The sequence below is a fragment of the Rutidosis leptorrhynchoides genome, chromosome 10 (assembly GCF_046630445.1).
Source record: "Rutidosis leptorrhynchoides isolate AG116_Rl617_1_P2 chromosome 10, CSIRO_AGI_Rlap_v1, whole genome shotgun sequence".
Classification (NCBI taxonomy): Eukaryota; Viridiplantae; Streptophyta; class Magnoliopsida; order Asterales; family Asteraceae; genus Rutidosis; species Rutidosis leptorrhynchoides.
Genome location: NC_092342.1, coordinates 3,054,903 through 3,077,272, shown reverse-complemented (window position 1 = coordinate 3,077,272; position 22,370 = coordinate 3,054,903). Strand labels below are relative to the sequence as shown.

The 22,370-nt window shown below is 40.0% G+C and overlaps 1 protein-coding gene across 1 annotated transcript; it reads right to left on the bottom strand.

Moving 5' to 3' along the window:
• Positions 1–577: 577 nt before the first annotated feature.
• On the bottom strand, positions 578–3,029 carry LOC139872707 (uncharacterized). The gene is made up of 3 exons (XM_071860634.1): positions 2,884–3,029; positions 1,309–2,432; positions 578–1,199 (listed from the first exon to the last, which is right to left on the bottom strand). Exons 2-3 carry the CDS (start codon positions 2,430–2,432, stop codon positions 578–580), a joined length of 1,746 nt encoding a protein of 581 aa, XP_071716735.1. The 5' UTR covers positions 2,884–3,029.
• Positions 3,030–22,370: the final 19,341 nt, after the last annotated feature.

Below are 22,370 nucleotides of genomic sequence, written 5' to 3'. Positions count from 1 at the left end.
CTGCTCAAATATCTGTCTTAGGAGAGAGGACAACTTTGAAACTGAATCGCAGCAATTTTCACAAATTTGAACACATGCACTCTCTTAACTAACTAAGACCAACTTGGTTCAATCCAAGCATGACAGTTGAAATGAGTTTTCATTCCCAAGAAACCGCCACAACATCTTTCAACAATTTTCCCATCAAATGTGTGATACGTGCGTGTTTCCATTGAATACCAAACTAGCTGCGGGAAGATAATCTTGTTCTCCATTTCAGGCAATTTGGCATCAATGCAAAAAGATGTTATACCACCAACATATATCGATTTCTTCCCTATACTCGATATTTTCTCCCACTCATCTCCACCATCGTTTAGCTTCAACACTTTAACTTCTTCTTCTTCAACGTCACTCACAACAACAACTAGTAAAATATGTTCATCACAACTCATCATGAAATATTGTGAGTCGTTGCAACTACTCCACCTTGGTACTTTGGCTAAATTAACTCTTCGAATTTTTTCTTCACCCAAATCTTTGAATACAACAACTCTTCCATTTCTACGCAATGCGTAAAGATCTCGGCCAATAAACGTTAAAGAATTTTTATATGTATCGACACCAAGTTTAAGGTAACGCCGGGATGGTTGACTGCGATTAAATCCCGTCCCAAAAATCCAGCAACAACACAGTTAGATGAATCTGGCGTTGCTGAGAAGCATAAGCTTTCTATCGTAATAAAATCGGGAAGATTTCGCCGATCACGTGTCATGGGATTAAAGAGCAACGGTTCTTCAGTTTCGTTGCACTTACATAATAACCAACCAAACCTTGAACAAAACATTCCGTTGTCCAAAAAAGAACCCGGCCAATTCTTTTTCATAAAGTAGTTATCACCCGATAACGGATCTGTAAAAGTGACAATCTCTCGATACTCATATGCAACCATTAGCCACGGTGTATTCAAAGTGTAATTATGCAATCTTCTTAATGATGACTCATCCCTCCATTGTATTGAAGGTGCTGCTATATGACAGAGTTTACATGTAGCGCGAAAGTTAAGGTACTCCACACCAACACAATATTCCATAATCAGCTGCAAAACATCAAATGGAATATTGTGAATGCATGAAACGTTATTCACAACCTCGTCTTGCTCGTCATTTTCTTGTTTGAAGGTAGATATGCAATTCACTTCTACATTATCGTCTTCTAGCCTATATGATCAAGTATTAACTTCATTGCAATTTTATAACAGTAACAGTAATAATAATAATAATATATACAATACATAAGCATAATAAATCAACTAAAAAAAATCATTACCTTCCTTCCCACATCAACAGACGGGTTGTTGAGACGACCCGTGAAGGCATAGCAGATGGCACGATGGTTCTATCTGCGACATGATACGAGTATAAGATTTCTTCCTCTTCGGGACGAATGTGTATATAACCCCCTAACTCAGACGACGCAACCGCGGGGTTATAATTTTCTAAGTGGTCAAAACCAAGATCCAAATAAAACACAGCATCTTTCAAGTCGGTCACTTGTTCCCACATTTCTTGAGTAATCCCCTCCAAGTAGTCATCCTCGTCATCTTCCGATTGTTCTGCATCTACATCATATTGCTTGAGAACTTCCAATTCTTCCCAATTTATACTATTCGAGTCTAAACGAAACAAACACACATCACCAATTTTCTCAGTTTCTTCAAGGTAACCAACGGAAATGAAGAACAGTTCCGTACCATATCCTTTTATTACCTCAAAGCTATCCATTGAATAAAAAGAATCATACTGAGGACAGTTCCCAAACAGCAGTAGTTGAATCATAACTTCTTCTTTCTTCACAACAATCTCAACCTGTATGATGATCGAACAGAGCCAACCTTCGTAAATTAAGGCATATATTCTACCATTGCAACAAGTTAGGCAACGTATCAATTTACCCTCATATGTTAATCTCTTGAGCTGTTTAAGGTATGATTTTTCAGTCCATTTCATCATCTTTCTTTTACGATTCAGCAAGCAATACACAAATGTAGATGCATCATGTCTTGTTAACAGGAAGACTGAAGTGGGATCATCGGGAGGAGCCGTCAATAAACATTCATAAATTGATTTACCATCACCATGTTTCAATTTCAGAGGGGGGAGACTTATAATCTTTAAACTCATTGGGTTCCAAAGAGACCACATGTCATTATGCGGATGGTTTGATAGAATCAACCAGCCATGGAAACAACCTCGGATACGTCTCCCATTAAACTCGGGAATTTCACACTGATATCTAATCAACGGATTGTGTAGTGTAGAGAAAATTTCTGTACCAGTGACGTCTTCATCTTCAATGTTCTGAGCAATAAACCGTGGATATTTTGAAGATAGATGAGGAAATTTGTCACATGTTGAACCAATAGAAACCTCCTGCTGCTGCTCATGCTCCATCTAACAAGTTGATAAAGAAATATTTCAGTCTGAATTTTATAACAATCTGTTATGGATTTAACTCGAGATCACGAATTAAACCTAGCTCGTTATAATCTCAAGGTGTCGAGTGAAGAATCAGCATTGGAGATTAACGATTTTATAGAAACATTCAATGAATGAATCAGTTACAAACTTGAGAGAGAAAGGAATTTGTATAATTTCAATTTCAATTCCTTCTATTACACATTACATTACAATTCATTTATAGCTATGATCGTTACGAGTCTAATAGAATTCTAACAGACTTTACATGGAACTCACGCGCATATAACGACTAACACGTGTTGTATTAACTATTCATAACACAATCATCCTAAATTCGGTGAGTTAATGACTACATTCCTTGTGCAGATGAACATATTCACTTATTAGTTCATGAAATCATAAGTTTCATAACATATTCACGTACCTTAATTTTCTAGGGTTTTTGTCAAAAAACCCCCCAAAAGCTTGAATCAAAAACGGAGATGTGTTAGGTTAAGAAGATATGATGAATCCTGAGCTCAAATTGATGGATTTCCCCTTTGATTCATCTCCATAATCAAGACACACACAACACCCACACTCTTTGCCTAAAATGAATTCTGGAATAGTGTGAAAAGGTTTAAGTATTTATATTTTTTACACTATTACACTACTTTTAACCCTTTGGACGTCCGAGTATTTTTTGGCAAAAAAAAAAAAAATGCAACATCATGTGACGTGTTGAAAATTTTTTTTTTTTTTTTCGAAAGGCAATATATTATAAAAACAAACAAAACTAGCAAGAAGCTAGCGAATACACGAGACGAAGAAGAAACACACACGAAACAAAACACAACCAATCAAACACGAAGACTAACAAGAAACCCTTCAAACCGCAATCCTAGAAGCACGAGAAAACATGATCCTAAATTACATGAAGCTCAAAACAACAAAACCCACGACAATGCCCATAATTCTATGTTTCAGTTCCAGATGAAGAGCAACAACATGAGCAACAATTGTCTTCATCATCATCTTCATCTGAATCCTTCAACAAATCATCGATAAGAAACCTTTCATACCAGGAACGTTTATCGCGACATCTTTTACGTTTCAGTTGTTTCCTTTCTATAACGAACTTTATAAAATGATGTTTGATTAAGGGGCAAAATTTCCTCTTTTTAATGCGAAATCTTGACACCGCATTATATGCCAAACTAGCATCAATTGTGTTCATACGGGTATCTGACTCAACAGCCGAATACTTTTCTTGGGAACATGAGATTTTCCCTCCAAACGAAAAGGCAGTCTTACAATTGTGATTATTGGGACTCGAAATTTCATCCTGGGAAGATGAAATGGAAAAGGTAGTGGGACTCGACTGGCTGGGACTCGAATTTTCATCCTGGTTGGGACTTGAATTTTCAACGGTAGTCTCACGATTGTGGTTATTGGGACTCGAAATTTCATTCTGGGAGGATGAAACGAAAATTGTATTGGGACTCGGATTTTCATCCTAGGTGGGACTCGAATTTTTAACGACAGTCTCACGCTTGTGATTATTGGGACTCGAATTTTCACCCTGGGAAGGTGAAACGGAAAAGGTATTGGGAACTGATGAACCTTCAAAGGCAACGATCGGGGTTTCGAGATTTTCACCAGCAACAACTTCTTTCATGGCAGGAGCAAATGTTCCGGCAAGATTAACATCTTCATCTATAACTTCACGAATACTCGAAAAAACATTATGTAGCTTGATCTCCTTTGCTTTTAACCCTTCAAACTCCACATCCAAATAGCATTGCCAACATCATCTCTTCCACTTTGACTGCACTCATTCTCAATATTAGATACTTGACCATTACAAACGGAGGAAGAAACAACATCAGTGTTTGATCCCACATCCTTGTAGCAGCTCATATCCTCGACTTTAACATCCAACTTGATATCCTCTCTTATTAAATCCCAGCAATAACAATCTTCATTAAAGGTAAATACTAGTTTGTGATTTCTCACCGAAGCAGGTAAATTAAACACGAATACCTTACCGTCGATTTTTAATTCAATGGGTTTAATGTGACCTTGAGACTCAATTGGCTTGCTATCCTTACCGAAGTTTGTCGGAAGGTGTTTTACTAATTTTGAATGCTCACTCTTGCTACCTGTTAGCACATCTGAGTATTTTGATCCGACCCAAATTGATCTCTTGGATGCAGAAGGATTCTCATTTGAAACAGGGGGCATGAAGAATCTGGTAGCTTTTGAATAGTCAGCACCCAACTTACGCCTTTCCAAAGCTTTGTAAGCTCGAAGATAACGACCATGTATCTGAATTGAATTTAAAGTTCCGATGAAGCATTCGACATCTCGAATCCCTTCAAACCTCACAAACCCGAATCGTTGTCCACTCGATAGCCTCTTCTTAGCTAAGTATACGTCCCTAACCAACCCATATTGTGATGCCCCGTACAAAACCATCGTGTACGAATCATCAACAACAGGATCATTACAAAGTTAAGTACTATATGCTGTAATTAAAGAAGTTGCATTCACGATAAAAAGGTGATGTCATAACCGACATCAAATGTTTTACATTTCAAAAGCATGCTTCACTAAGTAGAAGCAAATAAATAAGTGTACGTGACCCCAAAGGTCGTTACATAACATAGTTTCAAAAGTAAATAAGTTTGAATGCAAGATAAGTAGTCATGCGATAACAACTCTAAGCAGCGGGTTCTACAGCACGACTAGTACACAGCGGAAGCAACCTCAAGCACCTGAGAAATACATGTTTAAAAACGTCAACACAACGGTTGGTGAGCTATAGTTTAAGTATAACAGTATGTAAGGTAGGCCACGAGATTTCAGTGCAACAAAGAGCGTTTCAAAACAGTATGATAAAGTATATGTTAACCGTGGGCACTTGGTAACTAACTTAACGTTTATACCCCCTGAAAGTACACTTGGCAAGTGCGTATGTCTACGAAGTATTAAAAACTCGTTAAATGCTAGAGCGACTAGCCGGAGTGGGGATGTCAAACCCTATGGATCCATATCTAAGATTCGCGTTCACGGTTCAAAAACCAATGATTAAACGTTACCGAGCTAAAGGGAATGTTTATGCCGTTGTATAACCCACACATATATAAGTTTAAGTACTCGTGCCTAGTATGTAAAACATAAAATCCGCATGTATTCTCAGTTCCCAAAATAAGTTTAAAGTAAAAAGGGAATGCTATAACTCACAATGATATGTAGCAGTAAAGTAGTAGTCGGGAAAGGTGTGCAAGTAAATGGTCCGAAGTCCTCAACCTAAGTCAAATAGTACTAAGTCAGTAAATCGTCTTAATAGGTTTAAATGTATGTATTTAAGGTCTTAAGGGTCATCATCATTCATCATTAAACAAAAGGCGTAAGGTAGGTTTCGTTTATGAAAGTAGTTTAAAACAAAGTCTGACTTCAGTCAGTCACCACGGCCTCTATCCTTACTGAATTAAGGTGAGACCAGTGGCCATGGCTCCGTATGTGAGTCCCTTAAGTGTGGTAAAATTTACAGAAGCAAACTCGTCTTGGTTTGACCATGGCGACGGTCTAAGTGCGAGTAGGTCAGAAATTTCTGCACAACGTTAAAGGACATAGTAACGATCGGAGGGCCATAAATCCTAAACCGTAACTCGGATTGAGACGAGTCCTATATGAAAAGTTATCTACTCGAAAAGTTATATCTAAAAATCAAGGTTAGAACAGTCCAGGTCTACTGGTATGTTCCAGAAGCATCAGGTCAGTAGGTTTTGGACAGAAGCAGTGAGTTTAAAAGGGTTCCGGTGGTCTTGGTGCTTGATGTTCATCATGGTTCTCATCCTTGATGCATATAGCTTCAAGTGTACAACTCATTGATGTATCTACATCATCTTAACCAAGTCTTGACCATCATAACCCTAGTGCAAGTCTAAGACATGAAGCACAACTCACTTAAGAGTTGTATGAAGTTTGATGAACCAAAGTTACATCAAAGTCTTAGATCTAACACATACATGAACTTTAAAAGAAATATTGAACTATAAACTTGAAAGTTAACTAACTAATCAAGATCATAAGTAGTAGAACATAGTTCTTAGTTTGATCTTGAAGTTCCAAGACTCAAAAGTCTAGATCCAAAGTTATATTTAAAGAAAACTTATTTGTGTGTTCTTGAACTTCCAAGGTTAACTTAATTTGTTCAAGAGATATGAGATCAAGACTAACTTGTAGTACTTGACCATATAAACTAACTACATGAAATTAAAGTGCATAAATTGAAGAAGTAAACTTAAATAAACAAGAAAAGGTTCATGGTTGTTCATACTTTAAAGATTCAAACCAAGGTTTGATCTTTAGAAAGTAAACTTTAAAGTTTACTTCATGAACTTCAAGTATGTCTTTCAACCATGAACTTTATAAACTTTGAACAAGTATTTAGTGGAGATCATAAACTAGAGAGTTTATGTCTTGTATGTTCTTGAAGATTCAAGATAAAAGAAGAATTAAACTAAGAAGTTTGATTCTTGAAAACATGCAAGTAAATAAAGATAATAACAACTAGTAATCAACACAAGTAATAAAAGATTATAACAATCAAAGAATGATGATGATTTAAGGGTGCTAGAAATCGGTTTTGTTTGAAGAAAAGAAGAGAAGTTTAAAGCTTGCTACTTACAACTTGAGAGAGAAATGAGAGAAGGAGTTTGAGAGCAAATGAATGTGTGTGAAAATGAGAGGATTTGTGAGTGAAGTAGTAAACAAGAAAATGAAACAAAACACTCCTAAAGGGAGCTTAGGGGCTGCAGTTTTTCAGCAGAAAATGGGGGGAAGGGAGAAGTTTTGTGGTCACTAGAATGTAAAGCTTCATAAAGGTGGTTAATGAATGGTCATGCATGGGGATAACAAGCTAACTAGATTCTTTCAAGTATTAAACTAAGTAGTCTCCATCTAATTGATACTTACAAGTGTAGGACATGGGCTAACTAAGTCCATTAATAATGTAGGGTGGGCTTGGAAGTCCAATAACATGAGTCCATTACATTAACAAAGCCCAAGTTCAAATAAATCACAAGTTAAACCAATTAAAGCCCAAGTAACTAACTAATAGCCTTAATTAATTAAAATGATTAATAAATTTAATCATGAATGTAAATAATATCTAAAAATATTATTCGTGAAAGTTCCGGGTGTCACAAAGACGTTTCGGGCACTTAAAAGTCAAGTACGGGCAATCATGGCAACATGTAAATGTAATAACGTACATTCGTTTAAACACGCGTATTAATAATAATAATTATTAATAAAATAACGTTGGAAATTCCAGGGTCGTTACATTTCCCACCTGTTAAAGAAAATTTCGTCCCGAAATTTTAAGCTGAGGTAGATGGAGGAGTCGGGAAAAGGTGAGGATACTTTCGCATCATTTGATCCTCTCGCTCCCAAGTAAACTCAGGTCCTCGTTTGGCATTCCATCGTACTCGTACAATCGGAATCTTGTTGCGTTTCAAAGTTTTGATCTCACGATCCATAATTTTAACAGGTTCCTCCACAAAGTGGAGTTTGTCATCAATTGTAAGTTCTTCCAATGGTATGATAAGTTCGGGTGCAGCAAGACACTTCTTCAAGTTTGACACATGGAAGGTAGGATGAACTGAGCTCAATTGTGTTGGTAGATCTAATCGATAAGCAACGGGTCCAACACGTTCCAAGATCTCAAAAGGACCAATGTATCGTGGGTTCAACTTTCCACGTTTTCCAAAACGGATCACACCTTTCCAAGGTGCAACCTTCAACATTACACGATCACCAACATTAAATTCAAAGTCCTTACGTTTAAGATCGGCATAACTCTTTTGGCAGTCACGGGCAGTCTTAAGTCTAGCTTGAATTTGAGCAATCTTCTCCGTCGTTTCGTGGACTACCTCGGGTCCGGTGATTTGCTTTTCGCCTACTTCGGCCCAACAAATAGGAGATCGGCACTTACGGCCATACAATGCTTCGAAAGGTGCGGCATTAATGCTCGAGTGATAACTGTTGTTGTACGAGAATTCGGCGAGTGGCAAATGTCTTTCCCAAGCCTTTCCAAAATCAATGACACATGCACGTAACATGTCTTCCAAGGTCTGAATCGTCCGCTCACTTTGCCCGTCAGTCTGAGGATGATAAGCAGTGCTCATGTCGAGACGAGTTCTCATGACTTCTTGCAAAGAACGCCAAAATCTAGAAGCAAAACGGGTATCGCGATCTGAGATGATCGATAAAGGTACACCATAACGAGATACAACCTCTTTAATGTATAATTGAGCAAGTCTCTCCATTGTATCAGTTCCCTTCATCGCTAGAAAGTGTGCAGATTTGGTGAGGCGGTCAACAACAACCCAAATGGTATCGTATCCGCCCACCGTCTTTGGCAGCTTGGTGATAAAATCCATTGTTATCCTTTCCCACTTCCATTGTGGGATTTCCGGTTGTTGAAGTAAACCAGAAGGTCTCTGATGCTCGGCTTTAACCTTTGAGCAAGTCAAACACTTACCAACATAAGTCGCAACGTCCTTCTTAAGATTCAGCCACCAATACTGTTCTTTAAGGTCGTGGTACATTTTGCCCGCTCCAGGATGAATCGAATATCTCGATTTGTGTGCTTCATCAAGTATCAGGTTTCGTAGATCTCCATAGAGAGGTACCCAAATTCTTCCGGCATAACATCGGAGTCCAGACTCCCTAACCTCGAATCGAGAGACAAGTATGTTCAAATGTTCATGAGATATGTTCTCCTCTTTGAGAGCCTCATCTTGGGCTACTCTGATCTGGCTGTTGAGGTTCGAATGGATGGTGATGTTCAGAGCCCTAACACGAAGAGGTGCCGTCCTCTCCTTTCGGCTTAAAGCATCAGCTACAACATTAGCCTTGCCAGGGTGATAACGGAGTTCACAATCGTAGTCGTTGAGCGTCTCGATCCATCGACGATGTCTCATATTCAGTTGCTTCTGATCAAAGATGTGCTGGAGACTCTTGTGATCGGTGAAAATAGTGCTCTTAGTTCCATACAAATAATGTCTCCACAATTTGAGCGCAAAGACAACGGCTCCAAGTTCAAGATCATGCGTAGTGTAGTTCCGCTCGTGAATCTTCAATTGGCGGGATGCATAGGCAATAACCTTTGATCGTTGCATCAGTACACAACCAAAACCACTCTTCGATGCATCACAATAAACAACGAAATCGTCACTGCCTTCTGGAAGCGATAGAATAGGCGCGGAGGTTAACTTCTTCTTCAAAGTTTGGAATGCTGATTCGTGTGCGGGTTCCCAAATGAACTTCTTGCCCTTGTGAGTCAGTGCGGTCAAAGGACGCGCAATCAGAGAAAATCCTTCGATGAATCTTCGGTAATAACCGGCGAGACCTAGGAATTGGCGAATATGCGTTGGAGTAGTGGGGGTCTCCCACTTGCTGATGGCTTCAATCTTGGCGGGATCAACTTTGATACCCTGGTCGCTCACAACATGACCCAAAAACTGTACTTCCTTCAACCAAAATTCACACTTGGAGAATTTGGCGTAAAGTTGCTCTTGTCTTAAGAGTTCAAGCACTAATCGGAGGTGTTGCTCATGTTCTTCTTGTAACATCCCGCGTTTTTCCGTTAAATTTATTTTTAACACCGTCTTTTTCTTTTAAATAATACCTTTCGTTATTTAAATTCGTAGTTTCCGTTGACTAACGTTCATAATAATTCCGTCATTTAATTATAACATCTCTCGTTAACTTGCGTTTTAAAAATAGTCGTTTGGTTATTTCCCGCACCCGACAACAAACTTGAGGGACTAATCTCGCCACTCGGGTAAACTTGGCTAACTAGTGACTCCTCACCACCACACACTTCATTTCACCATCTTCTTCCTCTTTTTCTTTCTTCCTTTTCTCTCAAGAACACAAACACAAATTCATCATCTAATTTTGATCTTGGAAGCTCACAACAAATCCGACTACATATTCTTGATCCTCTCATCATCCTCTTCGATTTGATGCTAACCACTTCGATTTTGGGTAACATTTCTAAAACTCTAGATTTCTCAAATTCGTGTTTTTGACTTGATATGTTGTTAGTTAGTGTCTATGGCTCGTGTATAACATGAATATATGATTTGTATGCTCGATCTTGATGTTTAGGTGTAACTAGCTTGATAATGAAAAGTGTATGCTTAATCTTTGATTTTGGATGATGAAATGTGTTTAGATGTTAATGTTTGTGTGTTCAAAGTGTTAGTTACTTCAATAGCTTCGTTTTGGTGTGTTGATTGACATGAAAACCTTACATTAACATGATTAGTGATTTTGAGGTTTGGTTAGGGTTTGACAACTCTTAAAAACGAACTTTTGATGCGTTGAATGCTTGTTAATGTTATTGATAAGTGTTTAGTTGTATTACACATTTCATTACCTTCAAAACGGCATATCATATGTATAAATTGGATTCCCGAAACTTGAATTGCAATTGATAAACTTAAAACTTGAAAATAAACCTCTATTGATCGCTTGACGGGATTTCGGTTATAGTATATGATGTTTTTGCTTGATGAAAAGTGCTTAGTTGCGTTCCTTGTCGAAAGAGCTTTCCGATGATATAAAATACATGTTCTAATTGTTTGCGGTTTGTAAAATGTGTTGGTTTGTGTTTTGGTTCGTGTAATTGAGAAATTCAGCAAACAGGGCCTGGAAGGTATTTGGGACGCCGTCCAGAAACTCAAGACGCCGTCCCACTCTTCAATTTGGGACGCCGTCTAGCCCATTAGGACGCCGTCCCACTCTTCAATTTGGGACGCCGTCTAGCTATTTGGGACGCCGTCCCATTGTGCTAAAACTGGCTGTTCACTTGGTCATTTGACATGAAAATGTTTGCTATGCTACGGACCTCCGATTAACATGAAACTTGGCCAACATGCTCATATATGATTATATAACTTAGAAAAATTGTCGGATATCCAACCCGACCCCGTTGACTTTTCTGTTGACCTTGACCCGACCAAGTTGACTTTTAATCAAACTTAACCAAATAATTGTGCAATCGTTCTAACATGTTTTTATACTTGTACCTTGCATGAAACATGACAACTTGACTCACATGCTACATTATTGAGTCGTAACGAGCCATAGGACTAATTGAACATCTTTGACCTATCGTGTTTACCGTTATTGATACAAACCTATTGTTTAGGTCAAGACTAGCTTTGTCTTTGCACGCGTTTACTTGTTGAAGTACTTTATTAACTCTCGTGCTCAAGGTGAGATCATAGTCCCACCTTTTTCAACAACTTTTATACTTTTAAATCGTGGGCTGAGAAAACATCTACTTTGTTACATCTTGTACTACTTACTTTCATGTTTTGAACACAAGTGTGAAAACAAACATTCCACGTGCGAGTTAGAACAAAATGCCTCAATTCGATTATCATTAGTTACACTTGCAGGGTGTAAGCGAGAACTTATATTGTGTGGCCATACGGGTTTAACAAACCCTCATTCGGACGGTTCGCTACCGTTATGCGGATGAAATATATTTTTTGTGTTTTAGTGTGGGTTCTAGCACTGTGTGATGGGGTAACGTTGGTTAAGTTTTGATAATTGAGTGCTCGCGTATAACAACATTTTTTGGAATGCAAATGATTTGGATAATCTACGTTATGGATATACAAAATCTTGTGGTTCAAAGACAACGTTTAATACTTACTAAACCTATGATTTCACCAACGTTTTCGTTGACAGATTCTTCTATGTTTTTCTCAGGTCTTGCACGATATGTGATACATGCTTCCGCTCACTATTTGATACTTGCATCCGATGTCGAGTATACATGCATTTCATGGAGCGTCTTTTGACTTTACTTTAAACCGTGTCGCCTAGATTTCAATCGTACTTATAACGTTGTAACTTAACTTTTGGTTGAACAATTCTTGTAAACTTTGAAACAATCTTTATTTTGAAATAAAGGCGACATATTTTGGTCAAACGTTATCTTAAAGACTTATAATCAGGTAATGGGACCCACGTAGCCGACGCCGTCACTTGACGATTTGTCGGGGTCGCTACAGTTGGTATCAGAGCCTTGGTTGTAGGGATTTAGAGTTCATTTGTGTCCACCCCGAGTCATAGGGTACATAGGTGAATCTAGACTACAACCGGCATATAGACTGAAGTAGGGATTACTTGACTAATTGTGCATTTATACTCGAACTCTTATATCATATCTAACTCGTATTCGATCTTAATCTTAAGTTGATAAATTTTGTTGATGCGCCACTTTGACTTTATGAAGTAATGTTAAATGCACATGAGAATCAGGGTAATATAATTTCCGGGATTATATTACGGTGATTCACATGGACGTTCCGACATTATGACATAAAGAATTTAAGGCGAGTCAAGGAAAATTTTCTCTACATCATCCTTCCCTATCATGATTAGTATTATTGAGAATACTAATCAACGATATTCTTGTGTCTTGAAGGAACAATGCTTCCCCGTCGCGGACCACGTAATGAAACTTCCGAACAAGCTTTTCAACGCATGATAGCCACCGCCATAGGTGCGGCTATGGCTAGTATCTCCTCCGACATCAATAACAACCACAACCACAACAACCATGGAGCCGGTAATTCAAACGAGGGTTGCTCCTACAAAACTTTCATGGGATGCAAACCTCACACCTTCGATGGGACCGGAGGACCGGTTGTGCTCACCCGATGGTTTGAGCAAACAGAAGCCGTTTTTAGCATAAGCGGTTGTCGGGACCAAGACAAAGTCAAATATTCCACCCACACTTTCGCCGGTATCGCCCTCACATGGTGGAATACGTATGTGCTGTCGGTGGGTATCGATGAAGCTCACACTCTCTCATGGGCCGACTTAAAGAAAAAGATGATCACCGAATACTTCCCGCGCGAAGAGACCCGTAAGCTCGAACACGAACTAAGAACTTTAAAAGCGGTCGGGAATGACCTAAAGGCATATAATCAACGATTTTCTGAGCTATCCTTGATGTGCCCAAACCTCGTGACCCCCGAACCTCTAAGGGTTGAACTTTACATGGATGGTCTTCCCAAGAGCATCAAACAAGGAGTAATGTCATCCAAACCCAGTAATCACCAAGAGGCCCTGAATATGGCCCGTCAATTGATCGAAACGGTAGACGAGATTGAAGTGCCGGCACCTAAAGCCGAGGATGAGTCGGGTGAACACAAAAGAAAATGGGAAGCCCCCCAATCGAGTAACTACAACAACAACTTTTCCAAGGAACCTCTCACCCCTGTCGGCAAGAAAAGTTATGCCGGGACACGACCTTTTTGCAACAAGTGCCACAAGCATCATTTTGGTGAATGTGGCAAGCTAATTTGCCATCGGTGCCAAGGTAGTGGTCATATTGCCAAGTATTGTGGAAGTACTGCCCCCGCCACTCAAAAGGGGCCCGGCGCACCAAAGCCGAGTATTTGCTACAAATGTGGCCAATCGGGTCATTTTAGGAATGAATGCCCAAAGAATAAAGCAAAAAAACCAACGCGCGCCGTTGAACTTACAACATCGACACCTAGGATGCCCGAGACGATGATGGACTAGTCACGGGTACGTTTCTTCACAACAAACCGTATATTTCATACTCGTTCGATTCGATTACCGCTAGACGTTTTACAACCAATACTTTGACTTGTACTCATTACCTTCCATTTTTTCCCCTAGATACTATTTAGGCAATTTAAGCGACCAACGGAAAAATATTGTGTGCCTATAAATTTTATTGGAGGAAATACGTTAAGACTTTTGACTTGACACCTATAGAACTAGGGAGCTCGGAACCTATTCAAAAAAAAAAAAAAAAAAAAAAAAAAAAAAAAAAAAATTGTTTCCCCATCACCTTGTATAGATTATTGTGAACTGAGTAATTTTCGGTTGGAAACCGATACCCTCTCCCTCGCATCCATGACCTCATGATTATTTGCACGAATCCCGTATGTTCCAAATCGACCTCCGTTCCGGTTACCATCAATTGGGGGTTAAGTGAGACGATGTCTCCTAAGCCACTTTCCGAACTCGCAACGTTAGTTGTAAATCTCTCTTAGTACCGCTTGATTTATTTAGGGCTCGCCCGTATCCATAAACCTCTTGAACCGCGTATGCAAATTCATATAGACTAATCTGTTATCGTATTTATAGATGACATCTTAACTTATTTAAGTAAAGAAGAAAACGAACAACATCACCATCTTAAGCTCGAACTTTTGAGAAAAGAGCAACTTTATACCAAATTCTCCGAGTGAGAATTTCTGTTGAACGAAGTCCAATTTTCTAGACCATGAAGTTAATGGTCAAGGAATTACAATCAATCTCGAAATCAAGCCACATGTAATCAGGAAACTCTCCCAACTCAGACTTGTATTCGTAAAAATCTTAGATCTCACCGGTTGTTACCGAAGATTCATTTCTGACTTTTCTCGTATTACACGACTTTAATCTCTCCACGATCGAACCTTGAGCGTGATTCTTCACACCAACATTTCTAGCTAAATTCGTACAACACCAGATGGGACACAAATATGGAAATATTTCTACTTGGACGCCGAAAGACATACTCTCTCGACTCGAAATCAACGGGACTGAAATTCGTTATTTTGCACGAAGAATTCAAATACTAAATTGTGGATCCGATCAATATTCTTGTCATCACGTACCACACTACATACCTCTGTTATTTCACCGTTACCGTCTGATATTACTGGAAATTAAGATAACACACAATCCAACGATACTTCACTCTTCTTTGACTTAACGCCCTTGTGTTTCTGATAATCGGTCAACTATTATTCAACCCCGAACTATACAACTATGTGTACTACCTCGTTTCTCTTTCAGACTTCAACTTTTAACAACTAGAGGCACGTTATGGCAACCTCGAGATGCAAGCTCATCCTATTCTAAGTCCTCATTTCACTACTATCTCTACCGTTCGCATTTCCGTTTAAAGAAATTCCTCATATTACCTAAGTATTCGCCACGAGGATGAATAGTCCTAACGAACATATTTCGAACCCTAACTAACTTGTTCAAACGTATCTTAAGAGATTCTATTCCAACACGGCGTATCTTTGTCAATTATTCCGTATCAAAATACTCGTTTCACTTCTAGTTTTACAAGAAACCTTGGAGACCCGTTTAGACATGAGTACCGCGTACCACCCACAAACCGACGAACCGAGCAAACGAACGATTTACGTCTTGGAAAGACATGTCACAAACTCGTATTGTCACCTTTAGTAGATCACTCTTACAACCGTAGTTACCACTCGTGTGTTCACGCGCACTTTCCGAAACCCTATATGACCGCTAATGTCATACCCCTGTTCATTTAACCAAAGCATCAACCACCGAAATCTGAACTCCATCAAGAAACAACAATCGAAATCATTCAAATCCGAGGAGGGCTCGAGACGATCCGTAGTCGCCAGAAGAGTTATACTAAACTTAGATGAAAACCTCACAAATCCCAGTGTGTAACCGCGTAACATTGAGAAACCGCACCTTGGAAAGGTGTAATCCATTTTGGGAAATCGAGAAAGGTTATATCCGCAATATTGAACATTTTGAAACCTTGGGGCGTATTAGAGCCGCTTCCTACCATTTAGAACGGCCGACTCAATTAAGTTTCCGTTTACCCTACATTTCGTGTAACAAACTTAGAAACGTGTCCTGCGGAACAGGAACGTGCAATCCTGCTGGATACATCAACTATCGATGACAAACTTCTCTTCATAGGAAAACCAGTTGAAACTGGGGATCGTAAAAACCGAACCTTAATGCAACGTAAAACCCTGACTATCCAAATTCATGAGAACCCTCAAGAACGTACTTTCACTTATTCATAGCATTGACAACGTAAAGTCTCGAGTAAGAGATATCGACTACTACTTCCAACTAAATTTCGGGACGAAATTTCTTTTGAGTTGTGGATAATGTAACATCCCGCGTTTTTCCGTTAAATTTATTTTTAACACCGTCTTTTTCTTTTAAATAATACCTTTCGTTATTTAAATTCGTAGTTTCCGTTGACTAACGTTCATAATAATTCCGTCATTTAATTATAACATCTCTCGTTAACTTGCGTTTTAAAAATAGTCGTTTGGTTATTTCCCGCACCTGACAACAAACTTGAGGGACTAATCTCGCCACTCGGGTAAACTTGGCTAACTAGTGACTCCTCACCACCACACACTTCATTTCACCATCTTCTTCCTCTTTTTCTTTCTTCCTTTTCTCTCAAGAACACAAACACAAATTCATCATCTAATTTTGATCTTGGAAGCTCACAACAAATCCGACTACATATTCTTGATCCTCTCATCATCCTCTTCGATTTGATGCTAACCACTTCGATTTTGGGTAACATTTCTAAAACTCTAGATTTCTCAAATTCGTGTTTTTGACTTGATATGTTGTTAGTTAGTGTCTATGGCTCGTGTATAACATGAATATATGATTTGTATGCTCGATCTTGATGTTTAGGTGTAACTAGCTTGATAATGAAAAGTGTATGCTTAATCTTTGATTTTGGATGATGAAATGTGTTTAGATGTTAATGTTTGTGTGTTCAAAGTGTTAGTTACTTCAATAGCTTCGTTTTGGTGTGTTGATTGACATGAAAACCTTACATTAACATGATTAGTGATTTTGAGGTTTGGTTAGGGTTTGACAACTCTTAAAAACGAACTTTTGATGCGTTGAATGCTTGTTAATGTTATTGATAAGTGTTTAGTTGTATTACACATTTCATTACCTTCAAAACGGCATATCATATGTATAAATTGGATTCCCGAAACTTGAATTGCAATTGATAAACTTAAAACTTGAAAATAAACCTCTATTGATCGCTTGACGGGATTTCGGTTATAGTATATGATGTTTTTGCTTGATGAAAAGTGCTTAGTTGCGTTCCTTGTCGAAAGAGCTTTCCGATGATATAAAATACATGTTCTAATTGTTTGCGGTTTGTAAAATGTGTTGGTTTGTGTTTTGGTTCGTGTAATTGAGAAATTCAGCAAACAGGGCCTGGAAGGTATTTGGGACGCCGTCCAGAAACTCAAGACGCCGTCCCACTCTTCAATTTGGGACGCCGTCTAGCCCATTAGGACGCCGTCCCACTCTTCAATTTGGGACGCCGTCTAGCTATTTGGGACGCCGTCCCATTGTGCTAAAACTGGCTGTTCACTTGGTCATTTGACATGAAAATGTTTGCTATGCTACGGACCTCCGATTAACATGAAACTTGGCCAACATGCTCATATATGATTATATAACTTAGAAAAATTGTCGGATATCCAACCCGACCCCGTTGACTTTTCTGTTGACCTTGACCCGACCAAGTTGACTTTTAATCAAACTTAACCAAATAATTGTGCAATCGTTCTAACATGTTTTTATACTTGTACCTTGCATGAAACATGACAACTTGACTCACATGCTACATTATTGAGTCGTAACGAGCCATAGGACTAATTGAACATCTTTGACCTATCGTGTTTACCGTTATTGATACAAACCTATTGTTTAGGTCAAGACTAGCTTTGTCTTTGCACGCGTTTACTTGTTGAAGTACTTTATTAACTCTCGTGCTCAAGGTGAGATCATAGTCCCACCTTTTTCAACAACTTTTATACTTTTAAATCGTGGGCTGAGAAAACATCTACTTTGTTACATCTTGTACTACTTACTTTCATGTTTTGAACACAAGTGTGAAAACAAACATTCCACGTGCGAGTTAGAACAAAATGCCTCAATTCGATTATCATTAGTTACACTTGCAGGGTGTAAGCGAGAACTTATATTGTGTGGCCATACGGGTTTAACAAACCCTCATTCGGACGGTTCGCTACCGTTATGCGGATGAAATATATTTTTTGTGTTTTAGTGTGGGTTCTAGCACTGTGTGATGGGGTAACGTTGGTTAAGTTTTGATAATTGAGTGCTCGCGTATAACAACATTTTTTGGAATGCAAATGATTTGGATAATCTACGTTATGGATATACAAAATCTTGTGGTTCAAAGACAACGTTTAATACTTACTAAACCTATGATTTCACCAACGTTTTCGTTGACAGATTCTTCTATGTTTTTCTCAGGTCTTGCACGATATGTGATACATGCTTCCGCTCACTATTTGATACTTGCATCCGATGTCGAGTATACATGCATTTCATGGAGCGTCTTTTGACTTTACTTTAAACCGTGTCGCCTAGATTTCAATCGTACTTATAACGTTGTAACTTAACTTTTGGTTGAACAATTCTTGTAAACTTTGAAACAATCTTTATTTTGAAATAAAGGCGACATATTTTGGTCAAACGTTATCTTAAAGACTTATAATCAGGTAATGGGACCCACGTAGCCGACGCCGTCACTTGACGATTTGTCGGGGTCGCTACACTTCTTCACTCTTAGAGTAGATGAGGATATCATCTATGAAGACGATAACAAACTTGTCCAAGTAAGGCTTGCAGACACGATTCATGAGGTCCATGAACACGGCAGGTGCATTTGTCAAACCGAATGGCATCATGAGAAACTCACAATGACCATAACGGGTTCTGAATGCAGTTTTCATCACGTCACTTTCCTTCACCCTCAACTGGTGATAATCGGATCGCAAATCGATCTTTGAGTAGACACTCGATCCTTGTAGTTGGTCAAAAAGATCGTCAATTCGTGGAAGAGGATACCGATTCTTGATAGTCAATTTGTTGAGTTCACGGTAGTCGATACACATACGGAAGGATCCATCCTTCTTCTTCACAAACAACACAGGTGCGCCTCAAGGCGAGAAGCTTGGTTGAATAAATCCTCGGTCTAACAGCTCTTGTAGTTGACTCTGTAATTCTTGCATCTCGGAAGGTGAGAGTCTATAAGGTGCGCGAGCTACAGGTGCAGCTCCTGGCACTAAATCAATCTGAAACTCTACTGCTCTCTGCGGCGGCAATCCAGGTAATTCCTCTGGGAAGACATCGGAAAATTCGTTCACAATTCGAACGTCGTTCACGCTCTTCACCTCAGTTTCTACCGCTTTCACATGTGCTAGGACAGCAAAACGTCCCTTCTTCATAATCTTTTGCGCTTTCACGCAACTAATGAGGTTCAACTTCGAGGTACATCTCTCTCCATAGATAACCAGTGGTTCGCCATCTCCTTGTGGTATGCGAAGTGCTTTATCTCCACAGATAATATCGACCTTTATCTTGCTCAACCAATCCATACCAATGATCACGTCAAAGCTTCCCAGTTTGATAGGTATCAAATCAATTTCGAAATCTGCACCAGCTATGTTGATAATAGCTCCTCGACTAATGTGGTCAACTTTTTCAAGTTTTCCATTTGCGACCTCGACAAGCATACTTTCTTTTAACGGGACTAATGACCAATTAATCTTATCGTAATAATGTCTACATACATAACTTCTATCCGCACCAGTATCAAACAAGACAGAAGCTAAAAGTTTGTTGATTGTGAATATACCTGTCACCAAGTCGGGGTTATCGCGTGCATCCCTTGCATTAACATTAAAAGCTCTATCACGGGGTGGCCCGCCATCTTTTCGCTTGTTTGGGCACGCATTTCTGAAATGGCCCGTTTGCCTGCATTCATAGCACTTCTTCGGTCCATTGGTGTTCGGCTTTCCATTCAAAGTGGTGACCTTGCAGTCTTTTCCGATATGCCCAGCCCGTTGGCATTTCTCACAAACAACATTGCAATACCCAGTGTGGTGTTTGTAACACCGTTTGCATTGAGGTAGGGTTCCCTTGTAGTTCGGGTTGGAGTTGGTGTTGTTGTTGGGATTAGGGTTTCCACCGTTGTTGTGCCTCTTGGCGGGGGTTTGATCGTAGTTTCTCCCCCTGTTGTTGTTGTTGTTGTTGTTGTTGTTGTGGTTGTTGTCCCATTTCCTCTTTTCACTACTACCGGCTTCAAACTTAGCCTTCTCCGGCTCGTCAAGGATGATTTGATTCAGGAGAGTATGCGCCATGCGCATTGCTTCGGGAACATTCGGTGGTTTGGATGAGGTGACATTTCCTTTGATGGACTTAGGAAGTCCCGAGAAGTATTTCTCCATGCGCTTGAATTCGGGGGTGACCATGGTCGGACACATCAGTGCTAACTCCAAAAACCTACGATTGTAACTGTTAAGGTCGTTCCCTACGGCCTTCAACTGCATGAATTCAATTTCCATCTTCTGAATTTCGGTTCTCGGACAATACTCATCAATCATAGCCGCCTTGAATTCCTCCCATGGCGTAGCATACGCCTCATCGATACCTTTCGCTTGAGCTAACGTGTTCCACCACGTTAGCGCGCCATCAGATAGCGTGCAAGATGCAAACTTGGTCTTATTGTCCTCCGAACAGTTGCTAACTCGGAATACTGATTCAAGTTTTTTGAACCATCTGGTGAGACCAACTGGTCCCTCGGTGCCGCTGAAGTTATGCGGTTTGCAGCTCTGGAATTCCTTGTATGTACACCCATTTCGAACGGGTGGAATAACCGGTGGCGGTGGCGGTGGAGCTTCGAGATTTCTTTCTGCTAGGGCTGCAGCGACCCGTTCGTTGATCATGTCCTCAATCTGGGCGGCAGTAGGTGTGGATCTTCCATTAGCCATGGTATTCTAAACAAAAATTTTGACTCAAGTCAAAATCCAGTATGCAAGTAGTAATAATACAGTATATAGTGACCAACATGGAATCAAAACATCACATGTTATTAAATAATGCATCTAGGTACAAATACCACAGAATCATCGTACAGCAATGTAAATAGAATATCGTGCAAGAATTAAATAATGCAAAGTTCCATTCATTAATAATAATAAGTTTCATACATCTGAATAAGTTCGTACAATACATATGAAATACATGAAACTATATCTAGATTACATCATGAAATCTAAATACAAAGTCCTATGGTGAAGGCGGGTGAACTGCTCCTCGAGCCAACTGCTCCTCGAGCTCAGTGACTCGAGCTCGGAGAGTCTCAATCTCCCTCATCAGTTCCTCGTTAGAGGGAGCTGGTGGGGCAGGCGGTGCAGGTGGGGCGGGTGGTGCGGATGTAGATGGTCCGGCTCCGGATGTAGACGGTACGTCCCTAGATGTAAGTGATCCGTATCTAAATCTAGGTGGTACGGTTCCAGGAATAGTCAATACGTAACGGGGAACCTTACGTATCTGTGGGTCGGTAGGGTATGGCACAACTCGTTTACGAGCAGTAACCCTACGACGATGGCCAAATGCGTCAGTAAAAGCACGACCTCCATTCACCCTTGGAATGACGGTGCCGTCGAAACGGTACCGCTTCCTCGGCGGGGTGGAGGGTGCCTGAATAGGTCTATCAGCAGGATCCTCATCATCGCTGGAGTCGTCTGATGATGAAGAATCGGCGGATGATGAGTCATCCGAATCGTGTGGTGGTGACACTGGTGGCTGAGCTGGTAACCCAAAGCGTCCGAAGGCAGCCAACATCTGTCTGTGTCTGCCTGGCGGAATCACGACTAAACGTCCGTCGGGAGTGTGTCGGCAAGGCGTGCGCATGTGGTTACGAAACGGCCCTTCCCCGAACTCCGCGGGGATCTCAATACCACCAATGCGGGGCTGTGACCTCGAGGGTCCGGGAGCAGACACTGGGGCAGGTGCACTAGTACCAGCTCTGGAAGTAGAAGCGCCGGGATCACTAGTGGGTGTCTGGGCCGGTGTATCGGCAGTAGCAGCAGCAGGTGTAGCAGTAGGTAGGGCGACGGGGTCTGAGTCTGTACTACCCGAAATGCCAGCAGGTGGAACATCCGACATCTGAACAAGGAAAAATAAATTTTCCATGTCAGTATGTCATAAAGCAAGCAA

Excerpts from the sequence above, each read along its gene's own strand:
- LOC139872707 (XM_071860634.1), bottom strand. The coding sequence starts at position 2,432 with ATGGAGCATGAGCAGCAGCAGGAGGTTTCTATTGGTTCAACATGTGAC. Across the intron at positions 1,200-1,308 it reads CTGTTGATGTGGGAAGGAAG|GCTAGAAGACGATAATGTAG; the intron begins GTAATGATTTTT and ends TTGATCATATAG.